Below are 25518 nucleotides of genomic sequence, written 5' to 3'. Positions count from 1 at the left end.
TGAGGAGAAATGACCCTGTCCTGAGCAGAGCCTTGTTTGCCCATGAACGTTACCTGCTTTGTGGCATTTGGCTTGGACTCTATTGGTGTCATTGCGGCACACAGCGGTGCAGTTCTCTGTGCAGGGTGACACCATTTTCTGAGCTGTGATTTCTCTGAACGGGCACTCATTTCTACTGCTATTTGTTTAATCTAAACTGAGAAAGTAGTTGGCAAAATCTTTTGGAGTGTCTGGACTTCTCTGCATCTGCGATCCGTTACTGAAGAAGTGTTAAGGCAGAAGAGGACCCCACGTCTGTGTCTTTAAGACTCCTGCTCAGATCGTAACGCTTTGGTTTAGTCTCAGTGGGCAGCTGGTGGGAGGCCACGCACATACGGAGGTGGCAATGAACGCAGGTATTGTATGAACTTCGGGTCAACGCCTACCAGCAACAACCTGAAAGGAGCGCTGGGCAGGGCGTACCTGCAGCGTGGGTTTAGAGGGGCTGAGCGCAGCCCCTGGGGAAGGCGCAGAGAAAAGGAGCACCTTCCTCGGGCTGCCGAGGCGCGGACAGCCGCCCGCTGCGAGAAACGGCTGCCAGAAACGGGAGGCCGCGCCGTGCCGGCCGCACGGGGGCGCTGTGGGGGGCGGCGCTGCTCCGCCGTTGGCCCCGCCCCGCAATCCCGTGTCCTGGCAACGGCGTGGGACGCGAGCGGCGGCGTCGGGCAGCACCGAGCAGCACCGAGCGCTGCCCCCGGAGCCGGCGCGGCCATGAGCGGCCCTCAGCCGGGGTGAGTGGGGCGGCGCGGGGCTGGACGCGGCAGGCGGTGTCCCGTCTCCTAGTCCGGCACGGCGCGGACCGAGGCGGGCTCTGTTCCTCCGCTCTCGCCGCTGCGGAGCTCTGCGCGGCGCCGCCCGCACGGCGGGGTCCGGGGGCGTTCGGTACGGCGGAGAACGGAGTGAGGATGCGATAAGGGAGCAGCGCGGGTTGCACGTCGGCACGGCGTTTGCAGGTCTGGCTGTGTTCCAAGCGCAGCATCTCTTCCGTGAGGAAGCACACGGAGCTCCAAATTGAAACACCGAGCGCCTTATCCCGGAGGGTGTTTCTGCGCTGGTTGCCGCAAAGGGCAGTCGTGCATTGCGGGCAGCGTCTGCTGTCGGTTCGATTGCTGGGAAATGAGCACATTGCGTGCTCATAGCGCTCCCAGGGTCGCTGTCTGCACCCGCAGGCATTCGGTGTGGCGCTGGGGCCGATAGCAGCTCTCCCTGGCATGTGAAGCGTCTCTTCCTGCTGTGCTGCACCCTTCCAGCAGCTCTGCATCACAGCTGCACGCTGTGGGCTGGGGACAGAACCAGAAGTGAGAGCTCTTAGGCTGAGGAGCAGCTCCTGCTGCCCCCAGCTTTGTGCAGCACTGCTGTGCACCAGCTGAGACGTCGGTGCGCGGTCTGATCGCTCTTATTTCAGCCCGTGTCGTCTCTCTCCCTGCCGCTATGCGTGGCTGCACAGAGCCTGGCTCCTCTCCGCCTTCTGCCGCTGGCTGTTGAGGTGCCCAAAATACGAGAAAGACATCGAGGTGCTGGAGTGCGCTGGAGGACAGTGAAGCTGTGAAGGAGCTGGAGCACAGAACTTTGGGGAGCAGCTGAGGGAACTGGGGTCATTCAGCCTGGAGCAGAGGAGGCTCAGAGGGCGCCTCATTGCTCCCCACAGCTCCTGCAGGAGGTCAGGGCGAGGTGGGGATCGGCCTCTGCTCCCAGAGAACAATGACAGGATGGGAGGTGATGGCCTCACACTGTGCCAGAGGTCCTCCCTCTTGCACTGAGCTATCACCTGAATAAAACTGCACGCTTGCAATTTTGTGGCCTTGAAATAAAGCAATTAATTATTGTTAGAATCCAAAGCACCATCAGAACATCAAGTTATCTACTGACCTCAGTAAGTTCTGGTTCAGCAGTTGTACTCTTGAATGGTTTCTCGTAATTGAATGAGTAGTAGCTGACTTAAATGAATGCAGCAGCCCCATCTGTGCCTGGCGCTGCAGTTTGAAGGCTTTGTGCCCATAAGGTCAGTTGGTGACTGCTTGGGTGTGCAGCTTCCCTCTTTTGAAGGAGGGCTCCCAAGCATATTAATGACTGTTTACATGCATTAATAGTGATAGGACAAGGGGAATGGTTTTAAAGTGTGACAAGGGAGGTTTAGGTTGAATATTAGGAGGAAGTTTTTCCCCCAGAGGGTGGTGAGGCACTGGAACAGGTTGCCCAAGGAGGCTGTGGATGCCCCATCCCTGCAGGCATTCAAGGCCAGGCTGGATGTGGCCCTGGGCAGCCTGGGCTGCTGGTTGGCGACCTGCACACAGCAGGGGTTGGAGTGAGATGATCATTGTGTTCCTTTGCAACCCAGGCCATTCTATGACTATGGTGACTGCAGATGGTATGACCTGCATCCTAGCAAGGCACAGGCCTCCTTGTGTGGAGGCGGAGGATCGTTTTATTGGCTTTTCATCACATTTTTGAAAGAAAGGAATCCAAACACACCCTAGTTACCTTTGGCATTCCCTTCACTTAGCTTAAGCCTGGGAGCACCAAAGCAAGGCATTCATGTAGGAAGCAGCAGTTTGTGTTCTGGATGTCTGTATGGCTTGCAGCTGGCAGAACTGTTCCTTGAGATGAGCTTGTGCCCTTTAGTGATAGTCAGGCCAGTCCCAGTGAGGATTCACAAAGTCCTCCCAGGACTTAATGCTCTCTGCAAAGCTGATGGCCTGTTTTGGGACTAGGAGGGAAGGCAGGCAGGCTGGGTGCTGAGGCAGTCATCTCCCATACAAACCCTCTCCCTGTGCTGTGGGACACTGAACTTGCTGCTTGTGGCTGGCAGCCCGTGCTTCTGCATTATGGATTTGTTCTGTCTGAAAGTTTTTCTGTCTATATCCTCAATAGAAAGCGTGTGCAGTGCAGTAGTTTATTAAAGTTAGGAATGCATCTCCATCAGAGTGAGAACTGCTGGTTGGACTGAATCACACAGAATCAGAGAATCACACACAGAATCACAGAATCACCCGGGTTGGAAGGGACCCCAAGGATCATGTAGTTCCAACCCCCCTGCCTAGCAGGGCCACCAAACATACACATTCAGATCAGGTTGCCCAGGACCCCGTCCAACCTGGCCTTAAACACGTCCAAGGACGGGGCATCCACAACCTCCCTGGGCAGCCCGTTCCAGGGCCTAACCACTCTCCTAGTAAAGAACTTCCCCCTAACATCCAACCTAAATCTTCCCTCCTTCAACTTAAAACCATTTCCCCTAGTCCTGCTGTTATCAGCCCTTTTGAAGAGTTTACTCCCCTCCTGGGTGTAGGTTCCCTTCAGGTATTGATAGGCTGCAATGAGGTCACCCCGCAGCCTTCTCTTCTCCAGGCTGAACAAGCCCAACTCCCTCAGCCTGTCCCCATAGGGGAGGTGCTCCAGCCCCCTGATCATCTTAGTTGCCCTCCTCTGGACCCTTTCCAAAATCTCAATGTCTTTCTTGTACTGAGGGCTCCACACCTGGACACAGTACTCCAGATGGGGCCTCACAAGAGCCGAGTAGAGAGGGACAATCACCTCCCTGTCCCTGCTGGCCACCCCTCTCCTGATGGAGCCCAGGATCCCATTTGCCTTTCGAGCTGCCAGAGCGCACTGCTGGCTCATATTCAGTCTCTCGTCCATCAGGACCCCCAGGTCCTTCTCTGCCGAGCTGCTCTCAAGGACCACTCCTCCCAGCCTGTACAGGTGCCTGGGGTTCTTCCGGCCCAAATGCAAAACCTTGGAGACTGGAGAGGCAGTGAGCTGCAGCTGTAACATACAGCACAGGAGCTGTCTATGACTCTACCAATTGATAACTAAAGCTTTGATGCCACCTTAGATTATTTCTTTGGTAAACAGCCACTAACTTACTTGCACTGTAAATAATTAACCCTGAACTTTTGCTACCTAAGTCCAGTGCAGGAGGCCTACTGAGATTTTGTCCTGCTGTCCCCGAATGGCCATCAGTCACTGTGCCACACAGCAGTGGCTCTGAACACAGTGCATGGGGCTATGTAAGCTGATAAAAAACAGGTGCTGTTAATCAAACAACGGTGGCAGTGAAAAGCAAAGCAAATCCTGTAGGTATAGGATTCTGAGCAGACAGGGCCTTGATCTGGGGGAGCTGCAATGATCTGTTGTGTGTTCTGTTCTGTTTTGTGCTCTGTGGGTCTGCACAGCTGTGTGCTGCAGTGAACCCTCTGGGCAGGTTCAACTGCTGTGTGTTGGACTTTGGCACCTCAGTACAATTTTTAAATGGCAAAATAAACCTTGGTTCTTCTGGTGTCTGTGGCTCTGTTCTGCCAGTTAATTGGAATATTTGTTCTTGCCTTAAGGACACGTTGCTTTCATTAATGGGGAAAAAAGAATTGGCTCCAGTGACAGCAATTTATATCTCTGACTGAGTTGTGGAGGTGCTGCCAAGGCAGTGTCAGTGACACGGGCCCACGAGGGGCGCAGCCGAGGTGCTGCCAGTCCCCACTGGCCAGCAGTAAAGCTGCCTTGTGGCACAGACCAGGAGGGGCTGGGGCTGTGCAGTGCATGCTGCTTCCATCACGGCTCCTCCAGGGCCTCTGGGCACCCGCGGATAGCATCTCTTCTGGTGGGCTGTCAGCCCAGGAAGGGGATCAGGGCTGGCCTCTGCAGTGGGAGAGCAGGGCTGTGCTCACTGAGCGCCAGGCTTTGCTCTGGGTCGGTCCAGTGACCTCCGAAGGTCCCTGCCAACTCTTCCCCTCTCCTTGAGGAAGCAGGAAGTTTTTTGTGTGTTGAGTTTTTGCTTTAGAAAGTTTTTTGTGGTCAGAGGGGAAGTGCCTTTTACTGTAATGCAGCCTGTGAAACGTTAGATGGAAGGAACCAGGTGGATTGGAAAGGAGTGGGACTGGGGTTTCTCCTCAGCCTCCGTATGCTGTCTGCAGGTGATGCCACAGGCAAACACTTGGTGACACTGGTGTGATCTGCAGTTCTGAATGCAAATGCAAGCAGTGAATGAAGAGAGTGATGCAGCACCCCTGCTACAGCACCGGTGTTTAGTCAACATGCATAGGGGGGCACAGCACTGTTGGTATGAAGTTCAGCGTATTGTTGGTAGGCTGTTGGTGAGGTTGCTGTGAAACCCCAGGTGAATTCCCTGTAAATCCATCATCTTCCTCAGACTGTTCTTTTGTTGCTCTTTCCTTTCTTGTGTATATTTCTGTGCATGGTAACGCAGCCTGGCGATGGACATTTATTTTATATTATCCCATTGAAATATAAGTACTAGAGGTACGGGGGCATTTAAATTTAAAGCCAAAAAAAGCTTGTTGTGTAATTAAAACAGTATTTCATCTGTGTACACAGATAACAGGTCAGTATAAATGCATTATATACATCTGATCATATAAATTTTATCAACGTAAATGGAGTTAGAATATTAAAAAAATGAAGCCTACTGCCATGTTGTTATTTGTCTTGCTTTGCGGGGGCTGAAATGAGGGAAGGTTGTGCTAAGAACTATTTAAAAGCAGGCTAATTATGGAGCCTTCCATTTTTGTGTTCAACTCTTCTACATCAGGTTCAGTTCTTAGAAGCTCTGATCTTTGCATTTAGTGCCACGTACCAGAATAAGGGCGGGGGGCTGGCTGATGTGCTCGGAGGAGGCAGCTGATGTGGGATTGTTGCTGGGGAGGCCTTCAGATGTGGGCTGTCTGAAACCTGTACCTCAGTGCTGGCGCCCTGCTGGGCACCCAGCTGCCGTGTCCTACAGAAGCCCATTCCTTGTGTGTTCTTCTTGGGGCACGAGGTGTTGCTTCTGCGTAACCTAATGGGCTGTCTGACAGCACAGTGGGCATGAATCATCGGGCAGCGTTTTGTTGGGTAATTGTAACCAGCAAAAAGTGACTCTGTCAAGGGGATTTCATGGCATCCGTGTTGATTTCATTTCAGGTTCCTCGCAACCTACAACAGCCTGACAGACAAACACCTGGCTGGATATTTCAGCAATGCTCGGATAAGGAGGCATCTTCAGAGATCAGGACTGGTGAGACTGAAAAGTTTCCTTTTCTGTGAAAGAAAATAATTGCGTTGTTAATTTTAATATTCCAGCAGTCAAAATACTGATGTTCTCTTGTTTACCTCTTAGAAGGATGAGTTATCCTTGGTAAGAATTTGACCCATGCCAAACAGCCACAATGATGCTGTGCCAGATTGAAGCCCTGTGATTGTGCTTTGTCTCGGGCAGGATTGTTTAACTCAGGCATTTCCCACTGCACTGTTACCAGTGTTGGTCAGCAGGATCCACGGAGTCGTGACTGGGGCTGTGGCGTATAGGGCTGGAAACAGAACGGCAGGGATCTGGGTGTAGCTGAGCTACGTGCTGAAAGGTTGAAAGGCACTGGAAATGCTTGGACTCTCCTTGTTTAAATAGTCTCAGAGCTGTTCTTCAAGTGTTCAGTGGAAAACTGTAAGATTTGGTAAAGGTAAATGTACTCAGTATTTTTAAAAATCCTTGAGTGGATTTTTGTGCAGAGGCAGATGCAACCCTTACACAGCAGGAAGGCAAGTATTTAATTCCTCTCTGCTGAGTTATGGGGGATAGCCCATGAAGAGTAAGGCTGAGCCTCAGCTGTTAGGAACTGTGACTGCTTCTCTCCTGCTCTCTTCGTTTGGCTGATTGGGTCCATGGTGAAACTGCAGTCCTGTGCTGGGAAGGTGAGCCCCAGCACCATGGCAGAAACAAGAGGTGATGGCTAATGGGTGAGAAAGTCATGCTCCTGGGAAGCTGCACTCTGTTTAGAAAAGTTCATTTTGTCCTCCTCTTCTTTTTAGTTATGTTTTACATTTTTTATGGCAGATCTCAAAAAGTGGAAGAATAATACCAGAGAAAGAATACCGCCGGAATGCTCTGAGGAGGGATCACCAGAGATACGTTCAGGAGTGCCTGGCGCGGGCCGTATTTCTGAAGGTCCTTGACATGGAGGTATGCATTCACTGCTGGTGGGCAAGCCTTCTCAGGTCCTTTTTACTGGCACTGGTGGCTGTTAACTCGTACTGGATTGTTTTCAGTAGCTGTGCCCCCACGCTCCCATGAAAGGCTCTCCTTTGCTTGGAAAAAGGGCAGTTATTGTGCTTGGCATACCTCACGTGAAACCTCCGTTGGACTTTAGTTCTTATGCTGTGCACTGCCTCAGCCTTGCTGCATTGGCTCACTGCTTTAACACCCCGTGGTGTTAAATAGGTGCAGGGTGTCTTGAGATGGCTCTGTTTAATGTGGGGAATGAGCAATCTGTAGGAGAAAGTACTGTGCTGCTGCTGTAATCCAGGAGCACTTCCCTTTGGGAGTAAAGGGTGGTGAGAAAGCAGCTGGAGCTCTCAGAGTAACTCAGGCCCTTATCTACTCATCTCCTTTTCCTGCAGAGACGTAGGCACACGGTGACCACACAACACACCCTGGTAAGTGATTTCTCCAAAGAGCTCCTGCCATTTTGAATGGAGTTGAACAGAGATGCCATGTAACCAACACAAAGGCTGGAGCTGGAGAAGCGTAGAAAAGATAGCTTTAGTGATACACCTGAATCCTCCTATTTCTTCCTGTACGCGATGACAAAACTAGTTAAAATTAATAGGTTATAAGATAATATCTACAGGACGAGTTTGTCTAATTTTTTTTTCCAAGTCATAATAATTTAGTTATTTGTCTTATTTGAGCACATCCCTGCTCTGTATCACGGACACAACTGATCCCTGCAGCTTTAAAATGCTCATTTGTTCCCTTACCAGTGTTAAGATACAGAGGTGCAATGCAAATGAACTGAATCACCAGCGGTTTAATAATAGGGTTCAGCAAGGGTAATGATGAGGGAGAGGGCAAGTGATAAGCAGAACAGAAACAAGTGTTCTTGTGTTGACACCTCATTATGTCTCTTACTGAGATTCTTCTTTCTCTTACATTGACAGTGTCATCATCAGCTGGAAGTAAGAAGGAAACTTGAAAGTTCTGTAAGGAAGGAGAGGGTGCAGAAAACCAGGGTAAGACTTGAATGCTACTGAATGCTGGTGGAATGTGACAGTTTTGCTGCGTTAAATAACAGCCATAATGAGTCAGGCCAGAGATTTATTGAAACAGGTGTCCTGCCTCTGTTGCTTATGGAATAAGTAAACAGGCAAGCAGGGGATTATCCGGGTTACATCTTCTACTCTGCAATTCAGAAACTTCCATGCTTGTGTCTGATTTCTTCTGAGTGTACTTCTGCAAAATTCTTGGTTGAGCAATTTAACAAATTGTGTGAAATAGTACTTCTTCCTTTGCATTTCTGCACAGTAACTCATTTACCTATTGTCTGATTATTCTATCCAATGCTTCACTGTTTGCAGTATGACAAAGTTAACAACTGCTCCCCTTTTCCAAGACATGGCTTTGCATGCCTTTCTAATATTCCTTCTCAGCGTTCCAAGCTGAAGAGCCTCAGTCTATTGAGTCTTTCACACATGAGGCTTCTCATTACTGTTAACATTTTTTTTAACCTTTTCTAGTTCTTTGTTTCTGTTTTGAAATGGCAAACCAGAACTGGATGAATAATTTAGGATAAGTGATGCAGCTCTTCCCTCTTAGTAATCCTAGACTCTGTCTGCATTTGATTGCTGCTGAGCACTGAGCTCATGTTATCAGCTGTTGGCCTCTCCACGTGATATTTACCAGAACCAGCGTGTAAGTAATGAAGAAAGGTTTGAGGTCTTCCCTTTGGTGTCATGTAGGTAAAGCTTGATTCTGTGGTTGTGACTGCCAGGCAAGTCCCACAGAAGTCAATGGTTCTTCTTTGCATGAAGTCACCTGGGTGCATATGGGAATATTTTTTTTCTCATTTTGGCTGAAATATCCTCAACATCTTATTTCTTTATAAGGAGCCTGCATACATTGAGAGGAATATATTGGGAAGATAGCTGTTTCTTTGAGCAGTGGAAAAATGATGTCAAATCTCTTAGAATTAAGTAGTGCATTTATGAGTAATTAAGAAAAAAAAAAGGAAATTTACTTGAAAAATACTCATTATTCTGGTAACTGCAAAAACATAATTTACTGCCTGAACTGCTGCTAGAGAAATGGAAGCTGCATAATTCTACTGGGGAAAGCGTGTGATGAAAACATCCCGTTAAGGGATTCTGGATTGGAGTAAATTTGGAACATAAATGAAAGCTACTTTCAGTGAGCAATGTAAGGGAAATGCCTGTGGGTAAATGCTCTGCCGTGGTGCTACACTGGTATTCAAGGACCTGGTAGGAGTTATCAGTAATTCAATTCTTACCTCAACTGGAATTGCCTGAGTAACCAGTCTGAAAGGAAAGGAATGGCAGATGACAGAGAGAGTGAGAGACACAGCTCTCTATTTCCAGAAGGGTGGTCAGCCCAATGTGGTGCTTTGGAGAAGAAAAGGTAGGAAGGGGCAGTGGGGCGAGGAAGTAGTGGAAGCACTCAAAGTTAAAAGAGATCTTCAACCAAGCCAAGGCTGGGAGAGAAATAAAGGCTGGTGAATTGAATTTGGTTGTAGAGCACTGCAGAGAAATGAAATAGAGATGGGAACAAATCTTTTCCCTTATTCTCTCGCTCTTCCCTTCTTCTCTTTATTTTGTTTCTTTCCTTAGCAGATCTTCCACTCGACCTAGGCAGGCTGACTGCCATCACCATCCAGTGAAAGACAGACAGAAGTGAGCTCAAACATGGCTGTTGGTTAGTACCTCAGACACGTGCACTGTTGTTCTTCTAGATGGAGCGACCCAGAAGACCAGTGGAAGATGCTAACCCTGTGCACTCCCCACACCCACCGCTTGGCTCCAGAAATCCTTACGGACGCCATCCTTTAATGGCTGGAGAACCAGCTGCTCGTTCACAATTGGTGAGTTCCACCAAATACTTCATATGCTGTAATGCAAGCACACACAAACCAGTGTGCACATATACCTGTAACTTCTGTGCTTAACCTATGCCATCGACTGCCCTGATGGTTGCACACAAGATCCTCATCCTTCATTTGTGGCCAACTTCATGTTACATTAAAGAGAAGTCTAGAGAAGCTGATGTTGCAGGAATGGCGCATTAAAACATGTGAAAATATATTTGCTTCGTGATAAATCTGTTTTAATCTTTCCTTTTTATCTGCCATGTTGCCCAAAGTTAAATATGTAAATATGTACATTAAATATCATCATCACATGGCTGTAGGCAAAGTCTACATATGTTGTAAAGCCCTGACATCAGTGGAGGCCCTTTAGAAAAAGAAGCTGAAGAGGTGGAATAAGAGAACGCTCTTCCAGAAGGCTGTGCTTTGGAGCTCCGCTCAGAATCTCCCTACTCTGTTAGCAGGCAAAGAAGAAATGTTAGTGCACTGAGGAAGTGCAATGATCCCAAAATCTAAGATCAAAGGCCAAAAATACACTCCAGTTCTTACTGGTTTCAATAATGATATTTGGTGATATTTAGAACTGAATGACCTTCTCCTCCCTGTCCCATACAGAGGGCTCCTGGGCCTACAGTTGATTATAGAGGTGGACATCCTTCTGATCAACAAAGATCCAAGGAGTTGGCCTTTTTAAAGGCAGTAAGTGATTTTTTAATACGTTTTCTTAGATGTCAACATTTTACTTGATATTCTGGATGAAAGAAAAAATGTCAGAGAAATGCTGAGAATTGAATAAAGATGAGCATGCTTTCATTGTGCGTTTTCTCAGCGTTCATGCGTTCAAGTCACCAAAGCAGAGCATATTGCTGCAGCTCCTGTGAGTTCACTGCCTTTGTTTCAAGGCTGTACTGTGAATGAACAGAACAGTTTTTGGACTCTTAATTAGAGATTCCTAAAGGGTTCTGGCTCTACAAGACCGAGAGGTACTAGAAAATTAAATTTCCTGAAGGTATCTGAGCACCACTCTTTGATGCTGATTACCTTCATTGGCACTGTATCTTTCTCCTGTATGGTGCTGTTCTGTATGGAAGCTATGCCCTGAGATATTCTAGCTGTTTTCTTTTTCCTCTTCTAGGCTTCTTCCCATCGACCAAATACAGCTCCAGGAAATATGCAATACCCACTTCGACTTCAGCCGCTCCACAGCTGCGCTGCAGCAGGGGCTGTTCCAAGGAGTTCAGGCTCTAAACAAAAGTGCCGCACACTTGAAAATTACCAGCAGTTTGCTAGTGGGGTGAGACCCTATTTCATTTGGAAAACAATGCCTGTTAGGCACAGCTTTGTAGTACTGCCCAGTACTGTAGTTCCCAGAGCTGTACACTTACTGCTGGTGACGTGCCTGCCAAACAGTTGACAACAGCCTTGACTCAAACTCTCCTTTTTCACTCCCCCCCCCCCAATAGTCAGGTTGTGCAGAGTTCTTTCTGCTTGTGCTCAGGACATTTATCTGTGTGTGATATTTTCAAGCAACTGACCTTGGTTTCTCCATTTGTGCCTGTTGTTTTTCGAATGGAAAAAGAAGGCATTTGGCACAGAAAGGTTCTCACAGAACTTCTTGATGCTTGAAATTCTAAAAGTATGTATGTTACTAAATGCAAAGAGCAGTCAAACCATGGTTGGTTCAGTTATGCTCAGTAGCTATTTTTGCATGGCCTTTTTAGCAGTTACTTTTTTTGTTGTTGTTGTAGAGAGAGAGAAGTGGGTTAAGACTTATGAACTCAATGGAATATGCGTCTGGGAAATCCCCATACCGACTCCCTGTCATTAACAACTATCTGATACCAGTGCCACCTCCTACCCTGCAAAAAGGAGACAGGAGTGTAAAGGCAGTGAGAAATGGGACTTCCAGAAGGAGACAATTTCGTCCCACCACTGCACCAAATGGCTTAGAGCAACTTGTAGCCAAGGTAGGTTATTTCAGTCTACTTTTGTGTTCATGGGCAAGTATATTACCTTCCTAGCTGACATACTCAGAACTTAAGCAAAATTTAGGAGTGTATGAAAGTTTCATATTTTACATTGGATCTTCAGCCAGCTTTGGCTCCTGGAAGTAAAGCTGTGGGAATACAGGATTGGATCATTAAATTTGGTTCCTTCAATCTCACACAATTCAATACAAAGGATTTTCAGTCCAAAATCTTTTATTGCCTTTCTGCAATAGAACTGTAAAACACTTTTCATCTTGAGCAGCTCAAGGCCTGTCTTAAAACGCTGAAAGTCTCAGATGCAGGTGGCGTGCATGTGATCTTTGTGTTCACCTTTGTTATGGTTGAAAACAGTACATTTTTGTGTATTTTCTGCTGCAGAATTCTGGAGAACTCCCTAAGCCCTCATTACACAGCAATGCATTTGTTACCATGATCTTTCTGGGAAAAAGTGTGCATTTGTCTCACGATGATTCTGATTATAGAGATGAAATCAAAATCTATCAGCAGCATTGTGGAGGAGAAAACCTTTGTGTCTACAAAGGCAAGCTGTTGGAAGGAGGTAAGGATAAAGATGGGAGGAGTTCATTTTGATACCGGCAACATCTTCTTTTTGGCTAAAACACTGATGTGATATTGAAGTGATTTCAGCTGAGTTCAATCTTGATATGTGTGCATCCAGGGACTGTGCTCTGTCTGCCTCTGAACTAAAACTGGATCTTCTGCTTCTCAGTTGGAGATGAGGTTACAATTCCTTTTTCAACTTGTCTTAGAATTATGATGTAAAGAGTTTAAAGAGCTAATTTAACAAAATGCTGTAGCTTAGATTAATTTTGTATGGAGATGTATAGTTAATAAAATAGTTGTAGCAGTAAACTGTCCTTAAATCCAGGTTATCTTTTTCTGACTTGCTGCAGTACATCAGTACATGTTTATTCCAGAAGGAAAAGTAACTAGAAAGAGCCCAGTTCCCATCCCTTCTATGTGAATGCAACTCCATCAGTTTCTTTACAGTTGCTCATACTGGTCAATCTCATCAATATTCTGTTCTGGGAAGTTAGGAAGAGGGAATGACTGGGAGACTTCCACTGGTGAAGCAGAGAGTTATGTGCCTCATTCTAGCTCGCAGAACTGGCCATGTCTGGATTTGTCTTTTCACTGAATAGGGGAACATTGTGCAGAGATCCCTGCACTTCAGCCTGTTCACCGGGGTTATGGATGCACAGCAGTGTGCCCATAGATCTGGCCCAAAGATGTTTGTTGCAGCTTTGTCCCAGCCATACAAAAGGTGTCTTTTGTGTGTGCTTTTGTGGCTCTGAGACACATTTGCACCTCTTGGGGAACCTGACAGAGCAGTGTGACTTCCTCCCTACTGAGGTGTGCTCAGTTTGCTTTGAAAGGATGCTATGAGCTGTGGTTAAAGGCAGTACAGCCCAATCTCTCCTGGCATACAACTCAGCAGCAGCATCAGTGCCCCTACCATTTAGATGCCTAGCAGTACCCTTACTGAATGGACTGAAAAGACTCCAGAAATGATATCTTTCAGCTGCTTAGTGTTGCTTATCAGTAAGACCATGTTACTATAGGCCTGGAGCCACTAACATTGCAGTGGTACTGACCTAGAACCTGGACTGCACTCTGCAAGGAGCTACACTGCGATGAAGTTTTAGCTTGTTATGTTTGTGTCCATCTTCATAGTTCTGAGTTGGAAAGAGATAGGACTGCTGTGTTCAGAGGAGGGTAGGGTTTTACCAATTAATTTATAAAGCTGGGAATGAAAGAACTTGACCTGAAACAGCTGATTGCTCTGGCAACGATGCAGATGGAGCCCAACAAATGCAGTGGGCTGACAGTAAAGCACAAACTTATTCTTTGACCTCTCTCCTTTCCATGGTTTCAGAGACATTTCAGTTCGTCTCCAAGAGGCACCGTGGTTTCCCATTCAGTCTCACCTTTTTTCTCAATGGAATGCAAGTGGACAGGTTGAGCTCTTGCTGTGAGTACAGACATCAGAAGCGTTCCAGGCTTGGAGGCAGACATGGATACTTTGGATTTCTCAATGTGGAGGGAGCATCTCCTTGCTATAGGTGCGGAGACAAATGTCCTTTTTCATAAAGTGTTACAAGCTCAGTTTTTAGAGTGTTGTTTCCTTGTTATTAATCTTCCTGGTGTACCACAGCTCTGTAGAGCCTGGTTGGTTTCTGAACACCTCTAGGAAAGTGCATAACTGAGCTTTTACCCTTCAAAGGCCTATATTCAAGGATTTTGTAGTGGAAATGCTAAGTCATGGCCTGAAATGATAATTGAGCACCTGGTGGGAAGGCGGGGCCAACCCAGGGGGGCTCAGGTGCATGTAATGCAATGCAATGCACCTGAGTGACTGGAAGGGCTGGAGCCAGGATCCACCCCTTCCCAGACCTCATTTAAGGGTTGGCAGTGGAGGTGAGGGTATCTTGCTGGAGATCCCTGCCTACCTGAGGCCTTCCAACAGTAAGCAGCTTTTTTCTTTTGTTTCTGTATCCATGGCTGCTTTTGAGCTTGTTCTCATTTGCTGCAGCCTAGGATTGTGCTGCTTTGCTATTATTGCTGTATTTTTATCACATTATAGTATTAGAGTTGTTATCCAAATCTGCTGATTTTCTGCTGCCTCTTCAAATACACTGTGAAGTATTCATGGCAGTGGGCGATGTTTGCATCATAGCACTCATCTATCAGCTTGCCAGGGGGCCATCAGTGATTCACCAGGAGGAGTAGTGGTGGTGCAATATAAGTGTGCTACCTGCGTGTTTCTGATAGTATCTGTAGGGAATAATCTGGTGCTGTTTAGTAAACTGTAGTTTTTGGGATTTTCTTTGTGATAGTGGAAAAAATGTATGTTTCATTTTTAAACAACGCTGTCTCTAAGGTGGGATTCTGCTGAAATACTACTGGCTGCTGAATATAAGAGTATTGAATATGAATTTTGATTATTTTCATGAGCCTCCTAACCATAAAATAGAGGGTCTGCCATTCATTTTCTTTATGCTAGAAGAGCAGTCTTAATGTGTTGCTCCAAGTGCTTTGTGTTCTAGCAGTTCGGGTTCCTGTTAGACAGGAAAAACAGAACAGATATTTAAAATAATCTAGATTGGGTCTTCTTCACCCACAATTATTTCACTCTGCAGACAAATTAAAAAGTGTCATCACTGTAGAAGCCAGGTTATCATGTTATTTGGTGTTAAAGCAGAATCTGGATCCAACACACTTGGAGCTTCTCTCCCGTCTCAGTAATTATATCTGTGCAGATCATGCTTGGTGCAACTTGAATTAATCAAGAATGGACAGGGTTGGAAAAGACCTTAAAGATCATATAATTCCAACATCCCTACTGTGGGCAGGGTTGCCAACCGCTGGACTGATGTTCACTTCTGATAATCTTGATTTGTTTATAATTCAATTGTGGGGATGGCCTTACTGTCCTTAAAGGCAGATCTGTGTCTGTGGAGCATGTGAGGATTTGAGAGTGTTCCTCAGAGCTGTCTGTATCCTTGTCTGAGCGGTGAAGTGGAGGCAGATATGTACCTGATTTCACATCTAGTAATGAGATGAATAGGCCACTGTCTGCTCTTTTTGCACTGTGCACTGGCAGAATGTCACATTTCCCAATACTCCTTGTATTGTTTTTTGTTGTTTGTTTTTGTAGATGCATTATTGCGATGGGTCTGGACAAAAAGCCGTCCCCTCCCAAGAGGGAGATGGAGGAGGACTGTGGGGGAAAGCAAGTGGGTTCCTGGAAAGATGGAGTTCACAGTGAGCCAAGTGGTAGCAGCACTGATCAGAAATCAAGCAAAGAATCGGTGCTAGTCATCTTACCAAGTCACAAAGCAGATGTGGAAACCGTTGAGGACAAAATGGAGACTGGACAGGATTACCAAAGAGAAGAAGGGACGAAACTACCCAATTGTGAGACTGAAGATAGTCAGGAAGATACTGGTAAAAATGGTACAGTATTCCGAAACACAAGTGTGAGATGAAATCTAGGAGAGGCTGATTCTGGAGAAAGTATAGGATTGTGGGCCCCCAGCTTCACCTGAAGAGCATACCTCACATGTGAGGAATGTGCTGGGGGTGGGTCAGTGGGCAGTAACTGTATCTGGGCAATAAACTAAGCAGGGGTCTTTTCATCCAAGTAATGGAATGAGAGGCTTTTGTAAGAGCCAAGGAAGCAAGTCAGGCAATTCAGCAAGGCTGAAACAAGAGCCTGAGGTGGATGGGAAAAGAGCAGAGGGGCGAGGCACAGTGAAGGGACAGCAGTGGAGACAGAATGGCAGCAGGTGGAGAAGAGCAGGAAGAAGAAATGAGGCTGTGTGGGAGTAGGGATCCAGTGGGTCTGAAACAGGACATCAGTGTGAGATGAATGCAGAGATGGTGACAGCTGGGGTGGGAGGGGGAGGACTGCCTACCTCCTGATGCTACGTTGTGGGGAGGGAGGTGAGAGAGATGTGCAGCAGCAAAATGTCAGCAAGATTGAGAACCTGGTGAAATACTTTGGTCTGCTCTCTTACCTGTTGCCAGTGGCAGTGAGATGCTTTGTTCACCTAAAGCTCTTTCCAGTCTCTTTTCCACTATGCTTCCCCAGGGCAGTGGGCATGTAGCCTAGATGTTGGAGCTCAGAAAGTGTTTGGGCACTGCTCCCAGGTGTAGGGTTTGGATTCTGTGTGGAGCCAGGAATTGGGCTTGATGATCTTTGTGGGTCCCTGCCAACTTGGGTTGCTCTGCGATTCTGTGCCTGCCCCAGCTCACTTTCTGGCTGTCTGTGATACTGGGACGGTTGTCCTTTCCTGTGCGCTCCCACCACCAGATGTGGCTGCCTGATTGTGCCCCTTTTGTTCAAGTCCCACTTGGTTTCTGTTGATTGGAATTTAAAAGAAAGGAGCAGAGAGCATCTGCTCTTGCTGTAATTCTCCCTAAGGGCCGTTTCATATGTCAGGCGAAGATGACATCTGCAATATGAAAATGACTTCATACTGAGAACAAACCAGTGCCACCTACACAGTCTGCTTTGTCTTTGGTTGGCATACACCAGCGGTGTACCCAGCTGCCTTGGAAGGAAGGGACAGATATTTCCACCTGTTCTTTCACTACACCTCAGCATAAAGCCCTTTTTTGGAGTATGTCTTACTTGGAGAGAGGCTTTCATTCCTACTTCCTATTTCTTTTTTGCTTTCATGATTTTTGCACAGCATCCTCGTTATTCCCAGTGGATATTTTTGTGGTTAATCAGGCTGTTAGGCACCTTCCTGAGATACCAAAGGCCTTACTTCTAGCAATGCTGTTGGAATCTGTCAATTTTACAGTACAGAAAATAAATCTACTTATTCCCTTAATCCTCTTTGTCTGGATAATTGTTTATTTGCTTAATTGCTTTTGCATCAGATATTCTTCACCTCTGTCTTTGGTATCCAGTCACTTCAGGACTTTAAAAGTACTGGTGAAAAGAGAAAGTAGTGAGCAGTTATGGTGAAAGGTGAGAAATGATGGCCTGAGGGGCAGCTGGTGTGTCAGCAGTGGCTGCTCTTCTGCACAGTGCAGATGTGTTGCCTCTGCTGTGCCATGAGCTGGTGCTGGCAGCGAACCTGCTGAGTTGTCAATGGTAATCCTGGCTTTGCTGTGCATTCCAGTGCCTGGGATGTTAAGTAGTGCAGCCTTGTCTGGAAAGGAAAGTGTGCTCTAATGTATATGCATAAAGAGAATTCTTGCCTATAGATCTGAACAGAGTTATCTGTCATATGTTACAAGTTGTTGGGCCAGCAGTCTGGGATGAAGGCCAGACCCTGTTGATACAAAAATGGCAATTCTGCTGTAAGCTTTATTTTTCACCAAGATTTTCACCTGGGAACTGAATGAACATATTGGAGAAGTGTGAAAATAGAATGTTCGTCTGCAGCCCCCTTTAGCTGGGTTTAATTCACTTTGTAAGTCACTTCTCTGTTAATTAGCCATGTCAATCCACGTTTATCTTATTTCCCAATTACTGTATATCACCTTTCTCTGCTTTTCTCTGCTACTTCTATATTTTTTTCATTGCAACAAGATTTTCTCCTGTAATAAGAGATTGTCTTGCATTTTATTTCTGAGTTTGCCTAACTCTTCTAGTCTCCTCAGTGGCTAGTGTTTTTTTTTAATTTGTTTTTAGTGTATTAATTATACTTGTTACATCATTCTGTAGCTTTATTGCATTTTTACTACTCTACCTATTGAAGAACTTGATGCTTTTCTATGATATTGTACTCTTGCAATTCCTGTCTATGGTCTTAGATTATCTCATGTCTTCTAAAAGGAGTGAGTAAGCACAAAGGGAAAAGAAAATTAATGTAGTTAACCTCCATCTGCTGAAAAAGAACTTCAAGAGTTGTGAATTCCATCTGCTGTTTCATAGTATGGCTCTTCTATTTTAGAGTATGATGAAGATTTTGAAGCAGATGAAGTTAATGAAGAAGGACAGACTGGTGATCAAAGGAATGGAATGTCAAAGTCATCCCCAGATGATGAAAAACATAATTTAGACTATGAAGAGGAGAGTAAAGACGCGTCACAGAAGGCACTGCAGGTCTCTGACAGTGAGAAAGATGAGAGTGATGGGCGTTCTGACAGTACCTCAGAGAATGGCAAACGAGGTCAGCTTTTTATGTAATGAGGCTCACAGACGTTGACCTGTGCTTGTTTTACATTTTGTGTACGTTCAGTAATGTATATTGAATCTGTGTGGAAAGATTATGTAATTGAGTTGGTACTGAACTGGTAGAAGATGGCTATCTTGTCTGTTCTTATTGATTCTACCATCTGTCACTGAACTGCAGCCAAATCTGTGGGGCGCTGTGAGTGTGTGCCAGCTCACAGCAGACACTGCTGAAATGTTTAGTGGGGGGAGTGGAGGTGGTGCCAGTCAACAGATTAGCCCTAAATGTTGTGAGCAAACATGTAATGATCGCAGGCATCCCTGAAGCCGTGACCATTACACCTTCTAAGATGAAAAGTGCACGTTTTCAAAAGTCACCTGGACGCCTGAAATAATGCCTTTTAGATTTGAGAATTACTCTCTTCAATGACTGAATAATTGGAACCTCAGCTTTATACCCTGCTACATCATTGCTGCTATCCTGCTTTGGAGAGCGAAGCGCCATCACCTCAGCTTTCTGTGCTGCAGGCAGAGCTTAGGCAGTGTTTGAGGGTTATAGAATGGCAGCATGGTGGGGGTGGAAGGACTCTCACGGCCCCCCCGGCCCGCCCCTGCCATGGGCTGGGTGCTGTCACCAGCTCAGGCTGCACAGGGCCCATCCATGGCCTCAGGCACCTCCAGAGCACTCTAGTTCAAGTCTGGCTGTGACAAAGAGCGAGTCGGTGTGATGTGCTGTGGTTCTTGATCCAGGTGTAGGCACAAAGGTGTGCAGTGAGGTGTTCTAGGCATTATTATTACTAATTCAGAAAGACTAAGTTATCCCAGAATATATGGTTAGCGTATATATATCTACATTAGCAAATATTTTATATTTTATTTATATATTTTTAGCATATATATATGTATATATATTAGCATACATATGTAAATAGCATTTTCTATTATTCAGCTTTTTAATCAGCCCCTGTAAAGTCTAATGTTTTACCTGTTGGCCTTCATCTTTCCTGGCCGCGCATCTTCACAGAGAAGCAAAACTCTCAGTTTCTCATTTATTAGACAAACAGTACAAGAATTCCATTCACCACATGGTGAATAACCAAAAGTGAGCTTTCTCTTCCTTGTAGCATGGCAGTTCATTTCTCTCAATTTCTCCTCTGTGGCTCTGTGTGATCCTGAGGTGATTTATGTGCCTCTAGCTTGTCATAGTGTGCTATGACTTCTCCATTTACTGCTTTTTTAAAACATTAATTTGTTTATATTCCTTTCATTTGCCAGTGCTAATGTGCGAGCTCTTTTCTCAAGTTAAATGTAAATATCATTTTTGTGTTTTTGAGATGAAATAAAAATGATGCAGATGCTCATGGAAGATGTTGCAGGTTGGAGACAAATCCAGTCTTTTTGTATGAAGTTTAATACCCGATGTAAACTCAGATCAGATGCTTAAAGGAGTAAGAAATGAACAAGAATTCGGTGCTGCTTCCTCAGTGGATTTTCCTACCACTGCAAATAACTGGTCTCTTTTGCTTAGTGAGCCTAAGAGGCTTTTTCTTCTTTGAGTTTGACTAATTGCTTTTTGAATCTGTGTGAACTTTGGACACTGGCAATGCCCAAGAGAGCAACAAGCTCTACTGTACAGCTAAATGTTAATGGGTAATTAGCGGTGTTTGTTTTCCTGAACACTTACATCTATGAATTTCACATGGTGTTCCATGTATATTAGAGGATGCAGTGATCCTCATTTCCAGTTCTACTTGAGTGCTGTATGTGACTGCACTGAAGGACTGTTGCAATTGTTGAAACCTTTTATCAAACTGCACTCAAGAAACTTTTCTAAAATCTTTTAAAATTGTACTTACAGGGGTTTTCGGAAGTGTATTTCCATGTGGTTGATGTTGCTACCTATGTTCATTTCCATTATCAGAAAGAGAGTGATGTAGCATGGCTTTGATTTTAACACTAATACATTTGGACAGTGCTCTTCTATTACTGTTATTGGAATTTTGTCTCTATATCCTGAGATGGCTTAATTCAGAGGTTCACATCAGACACTCGTCTGTCTGTGCCCAGTGAATGCAAATGGTCTTTAGTAACAAGTACTAAATTTGTGTTTTGCTATTTCTAGATGGGAGCTCTGCACCCTCTCTGTCATCCAGCAGCACTCAGTATAGCAGTGAAGATGAGTCTGATACTGAGAAGATGAAGGAAAATGTTAAAGGCAAAGAGGAGCGTGATATCAAAGAAGCATCTGATAACACAGCATGTGCACAATATGGAAATGAGAGTGGGGAAAATAAACTGTTCAGAACAGAGGACAGTCAGAAAACTTTCTCTTTGGAAGAGGAAGGAATGGATGAAGCAGAAACGACAACAACAGAAGCTCTGACATCAAGGGAAAATACTGAAGCTTTTCATGAAAACATACTGGAGATACAGCATCAAAGTCCTGATGTTACTGGGGAAATGAAACAGGCTGGGTCAGTGGAAAGTAGCATAAGAGGAGAAGAAGAGAAGAAAGCAAACAACAGAAGGGACAGTGGAGAGAAAAATGTTTCAGTGCCTTTGGAAAAAAATATGATGGAAGTGGAGGATGGAAATGAAGAGTCTCCTCAGAGTGATGAAGGAGGTGGTGAGTACAGTCCCTGTGCAGAACTGTGTTGTGATCAGTACATGCGAGTGTTGCTGTGTTTGCCTGTGTGTTATGCTCAAGCGCTGTCATAGTCAGCATGGAGAATCAGTTGCTGGACTGTTTTCCAGCTGCTACAACACTCTGTATTCCTGTGTGATAAACAACCAGAAGGTACTCGTGTATCCCTTCACAGCTTCCTTGCCTCTCTTTGGGCACCGTCCATGGCCTTTACGTCTCCCTTGCAGTGAAGGGCTGACTGTGAACCATCACAGCCACTGCAAGTATGGGGCAGAAGGTGACTTCCCAGCCTACCTGTAGATAAGTAGAGGACTTGAGTCACATGTCTTAGTTTGAGGAAGTGAGGAATCATCAGAAATGTAGTTGGCAGCTTAAAATAGGGAAACACATTTTTTAAAGAAAAACAGTTATGGAACAACTACAATTTTGTGTCCCTTAGTCAGTGTTGTTGCTTGTTTTGAATCCCTCCATCCTCACAGAAGTATCCTGCAGGTCTGTGGATGTGCTGTGGAAGATGGCTGATTAACGTCTCAGTAGGTGCTCCTGCATGAATTTCTCCCCCTGCTCTCAACCCCTCCCTTTTTTCTAATGGTTGTTTCTGTTTGATGTTAATCTAAAAAGAAGATCCTGGTGCCAATCACTCTGCAGTAACCCCGCATACCTCCAGTCAGGCTGCAAGAGCTGAAGGACTTTGTCCTTCCTGCTTTCTGATGGTTTCTCTTCCTTGCTTCTTCTGTGATTTTGTGCTAGTTTCTGAAGATGATAGATCAGCACAGGAGGAGATAACAGAGGCAATGGGAAATGACCATCAGGTGAATTTTGACCATGAATGTAGTGATTCTCGTGCGGATGAGGAAGTAGAGAATGCAACGAGTGGAGAGAGTGATCCCAGTGAAGGTGAGGCTGCAGGTCAGGGGCATGGATGGAATCTTATTAACCTAAAGTCTTTCTATAGACGTGTTGGCCTTTTCACTTTGCTTTCTGGGCTTTCAAGTCCTCCTTTGTGCTCTTTTCTTTTTCAGTTTGCGTGACCGGCCAGCTCCAGCAGCCACGTGTAACTGATGTGCTCTCAGCAGTTACAGTGACCCTGGGTAAGGAATCCAGGCCATGTAAACACGGCGTGAAAACAGCTGAGGGGGGGGACAGGGATCACTTAGTGAGTTTCCCTTCCTTCCTCGTGGTATGGGTCCTTCTGGAGAAGGCAGGTGTCAAGGCAGGTGGCACAGGGCTGCTTACACGGGTTGTGAACAACAGAATAGGAATGAGACTGAACTCCAGACCTGACCTCATGAGACCAAGATGGGGTTCTGTGGCATGTGCAGTTGCCCGAGCAGAAAGCAGTAATTGTGGAGTGCAGCAGTAGTGCAGGAAAGTGAAATAAGTCTGACAGGGAGAGATGATGTTGGACAAGACAGCCTTTTCCTGGTTTGAGGAAGGGTGGCACAGGAGAGGCAGAGTTCCTGGTCTGTTCAGTGGCACAAAAAATTTAGTTCTTTAAAGAACCAGAGCATGCTGTGTTTGTGCAAAGCATGGCTGTGATGCAGCTGGGTGTATCACTCAGGGATGGGTCCTGGAACCACTGAAATGAGGGAGCACTGCGGTAGATTCCCAGAGATGAGTGAAGGCCCTTGGTTATCCCCAGTGTAATTAGGGAGTCCGTGAGAAGCAGTTACCCATTACACACAAGCACCTGAGTATTTTCCTTCATATTTATGCATATTTTACATGAACAATTAACTGCCTGTTTGTGAATTTCTGAATGTTACTGTCATGCTTGTAGGTATGTTGTGTACATCCCTGCAGAGTGGGGGAGAGAGGCAGGAAGGGCAGAACAGGCAGAGCAGGACATGATGCATCAGTGTTTCTGCTTACATTGATTGTGCCCAATGCCTGCATGGCAGCACCAGCAGCCTGGTCACAGCACAGGTGCAGGAGGAGAAGCAGCATCTCAGCCTCCTTGGCACTGTGCTGCTGCCCCCTCACTGCTTGTTAGAAATCATGTCTTTGAGAGTAAACCTGTAAAACAGCTCGCCATTAACAGCTCACAATGAAACAAATGCTCTGTCTTTCAGCAGCAGCTGGTGGAGCTGTCCTGGCAGACACAACAGGAGCACCCGGCATGCAGTCAGAAGCAGTAGAAGTGGCACATATGGGGAAAGACTGTGGGGAAGATGGAGAGCATGCTGGCACTGACTGTGCTGGGCACACAGCAGCAGGGGCAGGAGAGCTGCAGCCTGAGGGAGAGGAAGCAGCCGTAGCCCCTGAGAGGCGTTTGCTTGTGGATGAGTTGGCACCTGCCAGGGGGGCAATGACAGAAGGTGATGCTGAGGAGAGGGAACCAGGGAAGGGGACAGAGCCAGGTGCAGAGGTTGAGGATCAGGATGCTCCCACAGGTGCAGGGGAGAATATGGGGCCATGGAGGGACCCAGCAGGTGAGGGAGAGGAGCAGGTGGGCATGGGGGCACTGTTGGGTGTGGGAGGGGCCAGGGGGATCACTGGAGGAGAGAAGGCTGTGGATGAGGCCTCTGAGGAGCAGAGGGTGGTGGGAACAGCAGTGCCTGTTTTGGGGGGGATGATGCCTGAGGGACGGGGAGCTGCAGGGGATGGAGACCTGGCAGAAGGGACTCCTGAGGTGGGTGAACTTGCAGCAGTGTGGGCCACAGAAAAAGCTGCTTTTGAAGGGCAGAAGACTGTGGAAGAAGCTGGGGCTCTCCCAGGAACATCAGAGAATACAGAATTTTGCACTGGAAAGGAAGAGATCCTAAAGCCAAATGAGTTTTCTCAGCTGCAAGTCTCAGAGGAAGAGCAGGTGGAAATGGATGCCCTTGGGACAGCAACATTTGAGCCTGACAGACCTCCAGAGGAGGAAAGCAGCTCTCAATCAAGGGCAGAGGACATGGAGGAGCCCAAGGACTCAGGCAGAGACCCTGCATTACACACAGTACCTGGGCGAGAAGTTGGGGAGGATGCTGGAAGGGACTCTGCCAATAGAGGGTCAACTCCATTGGAGCAGACAGCAACAGCAGGGGATGAGGAAGGCTCAGCAATAGTGCTTCTGAGTGGAAGCCTCCCTTTGGGCAGTGCTGCAAAGACAGACAGAGCAATGGAAGAAAAATCTGACGGGGTGGTGATGGGAGTGTCTGGAGAGAGAGCCAGAGCTGAGTCAGAAGATGAAGAGGTGAGGGGGGGAGCAGCAGGGCCACAAGAGCAGGTGGCCATGGGGCAGGGACTGCTGGAGTGTGGTACAGGTGGGGAGCAGGCAGTGCTGGGAGAGGGGAGGCCTCCAGGCCAGGGCGTGATGGGGTGCGAGGCCCTGGAGGCAGCACAGGGAGCCCAGGGCAGAGGCTGCCTGGGACTGTGGGGGCAGCAGCCTGCAGTGCCTGCATCGGGGGCAGCACCAGAGGACACAGTGCCAGCAGGAGTGCAGATTGAAGGGAAGCTGCCGGAGCTGGGCCTTGGAGAAAGTACCCAGAGGAAAGAGATGGAGGCTGTGTTGGAAGGAACTGTGGGCTGCTCTGATGTGCAGGAACAGAGGATTGGGAGTCCTGAACAAGGGAGCATGGCAACAGTGAGGTGAGTGCTGCCTGGGCCCTGCTGGTACCTTCCTCATGGGGCTGGTGGGAGTAGAATGTCACGCTGTGCTGCTGCCCTGTTTGCTGTACTCCCCTTAAGTACCTGCCCCTGGTAGCTGGGGCGTGGGGGTGAGAGATGCTTCTGCATAGCAGCTTGTGCATGCTGGTGCCCAGTGCACACTCTGCCCGGTGCTGCTGGAGCTTGTGTCTGCCTGTCCCCTCGCACTCTGGCAGCTCTGTTCTGCCCCGTGCTGCTATAGAGCAGAGCCATCCCTGTGAGCCCCATGCTGTGGGTCAGCATGCAAACTGCTTCCTAGGTCACTCTGGCAGCTAATGGGAGGGAATGTCAGACAGCAGTGTACTCGTTCATCAGTGTAAGGCATTTTCAGTGAAGCCAAACATCATCTTGTTGCTAGGATGTAAATCTGGAAGCTGTTGTCATACCCCAGGACAAGGAAGAAACTATCCTCTGAGCCTTTTCTTCAGTCCCTCAGTGCTCCTTCCCACAGCGTTCACACCGACCATTGATTTGTGCCCTGTGGATGTTCTGTATTACTCACAGTACCTTGGCCATCGCTCACACACCACGGCAGCTCTGCAGTGTGTAAGTCCATAACTACCAGCACTGTCCTGCAGTTGCCACTCTTGGATTCTCTGAGGCACGGAGCAGTATTGCACTGAGTGTCCCCTCCTGCCTGCCCCCTGAGCTACTGCAGGCCGATGGATGTGTGTTTGACAGTACATGTGCTTGGCTTTA

The 25518-nt window shown here is 46.9% G+C and overlaps 1 protein-coding gene across 2 annotated transcripts; it reads left to right on the top strand.

Annotated features, from left to right (window-relative positions):
- Positions 1-744: 744 nt before the first annotated feature.
- On the top strand, positions 745-25518 carry ERICH3 (glutamate rich 3). 2 transcript variants are annotated; one of them, XM_042873846.1, is made up of 18 exons: positions 745-770; positions 5956-6049; positions 6863-6988; positions 7426-7461; positions 7966-8037; positions 9771-9899; positions 10518-10601; positions 11038-11196; positions 11651-11869; positions 12269-12449; positions 13788-13974; positions 15570-15868; positions 18325-18543; positions 20668-21171; positions 21940-22086; positions 22212-22280; positions 23262-24762; positions 25178-25518. In XM_042873846.1, the coding sequence occupies exons 1-18, from the start codon at positions 751-753 to the stop codon at positions 25182-25184; spliced, it is 4053 nt and encodes a 1350-aa protein (XP_042729780.1). In that variant the 5' UTR covers positions 745-750; the 3' UTR covers positions 25185-25518. The 2 variants fall into 2 exon arrangements, with proteins under 2 accessions (XP_042729780.1, XP_042729781.1); XM_042873847.1 differs by lacking the exons at positions 745-770; positions 5956-6049; positions 6863-6988; positions 7426-7461 and having other exon boundaries at positions 8014-8037; positions 9649-9899.

The sequence above is a fragment of the Lagopus leucura genome, unplaced genomic scaffold (assembly GCF_019238085.1).
Source record: "Lagopus leucura isolate 7727_CA_CO unplaced genomic scaffold, USGS_WTPT01 Super-Scaffold_100009, whole genome shotgun sequence".
Taxonomy (NCBI): Eukaryota; Metazoa; Chordata; class Aves; order Galliformes; family Phasianidae; genus Lagopus; species Lagopus leucura.
This window is presented reverse-complemented; position numbering and strand designations above follow the sequence as displayed.

What these genes read in the sequence shown, in the direction of transcription:
- ERICH3 (XM_042873846.1), top strand. Translation starts at nt 751, where the DNA reads ATGAGCGGCCCTCAGCCGGG. An exon ending in TGAAGGTCCTTGACATGGAG is followed by an intron (nt 6,989 to 7,425) that starts GTATGCATTCAC and finishes CTTTTCCTGCAG; the next exon opens with AGACGTAGGCACACGGTGAC. An exon ending in TCAGAGTGATGAAGGAGGTG is followed by an intron (nt 21,172 to 21,939) that starts GTGAGTACAGTC and finishes ATTTTGTGCTAG; the next exon opens with TTTCTGAAGATGATAGATCA.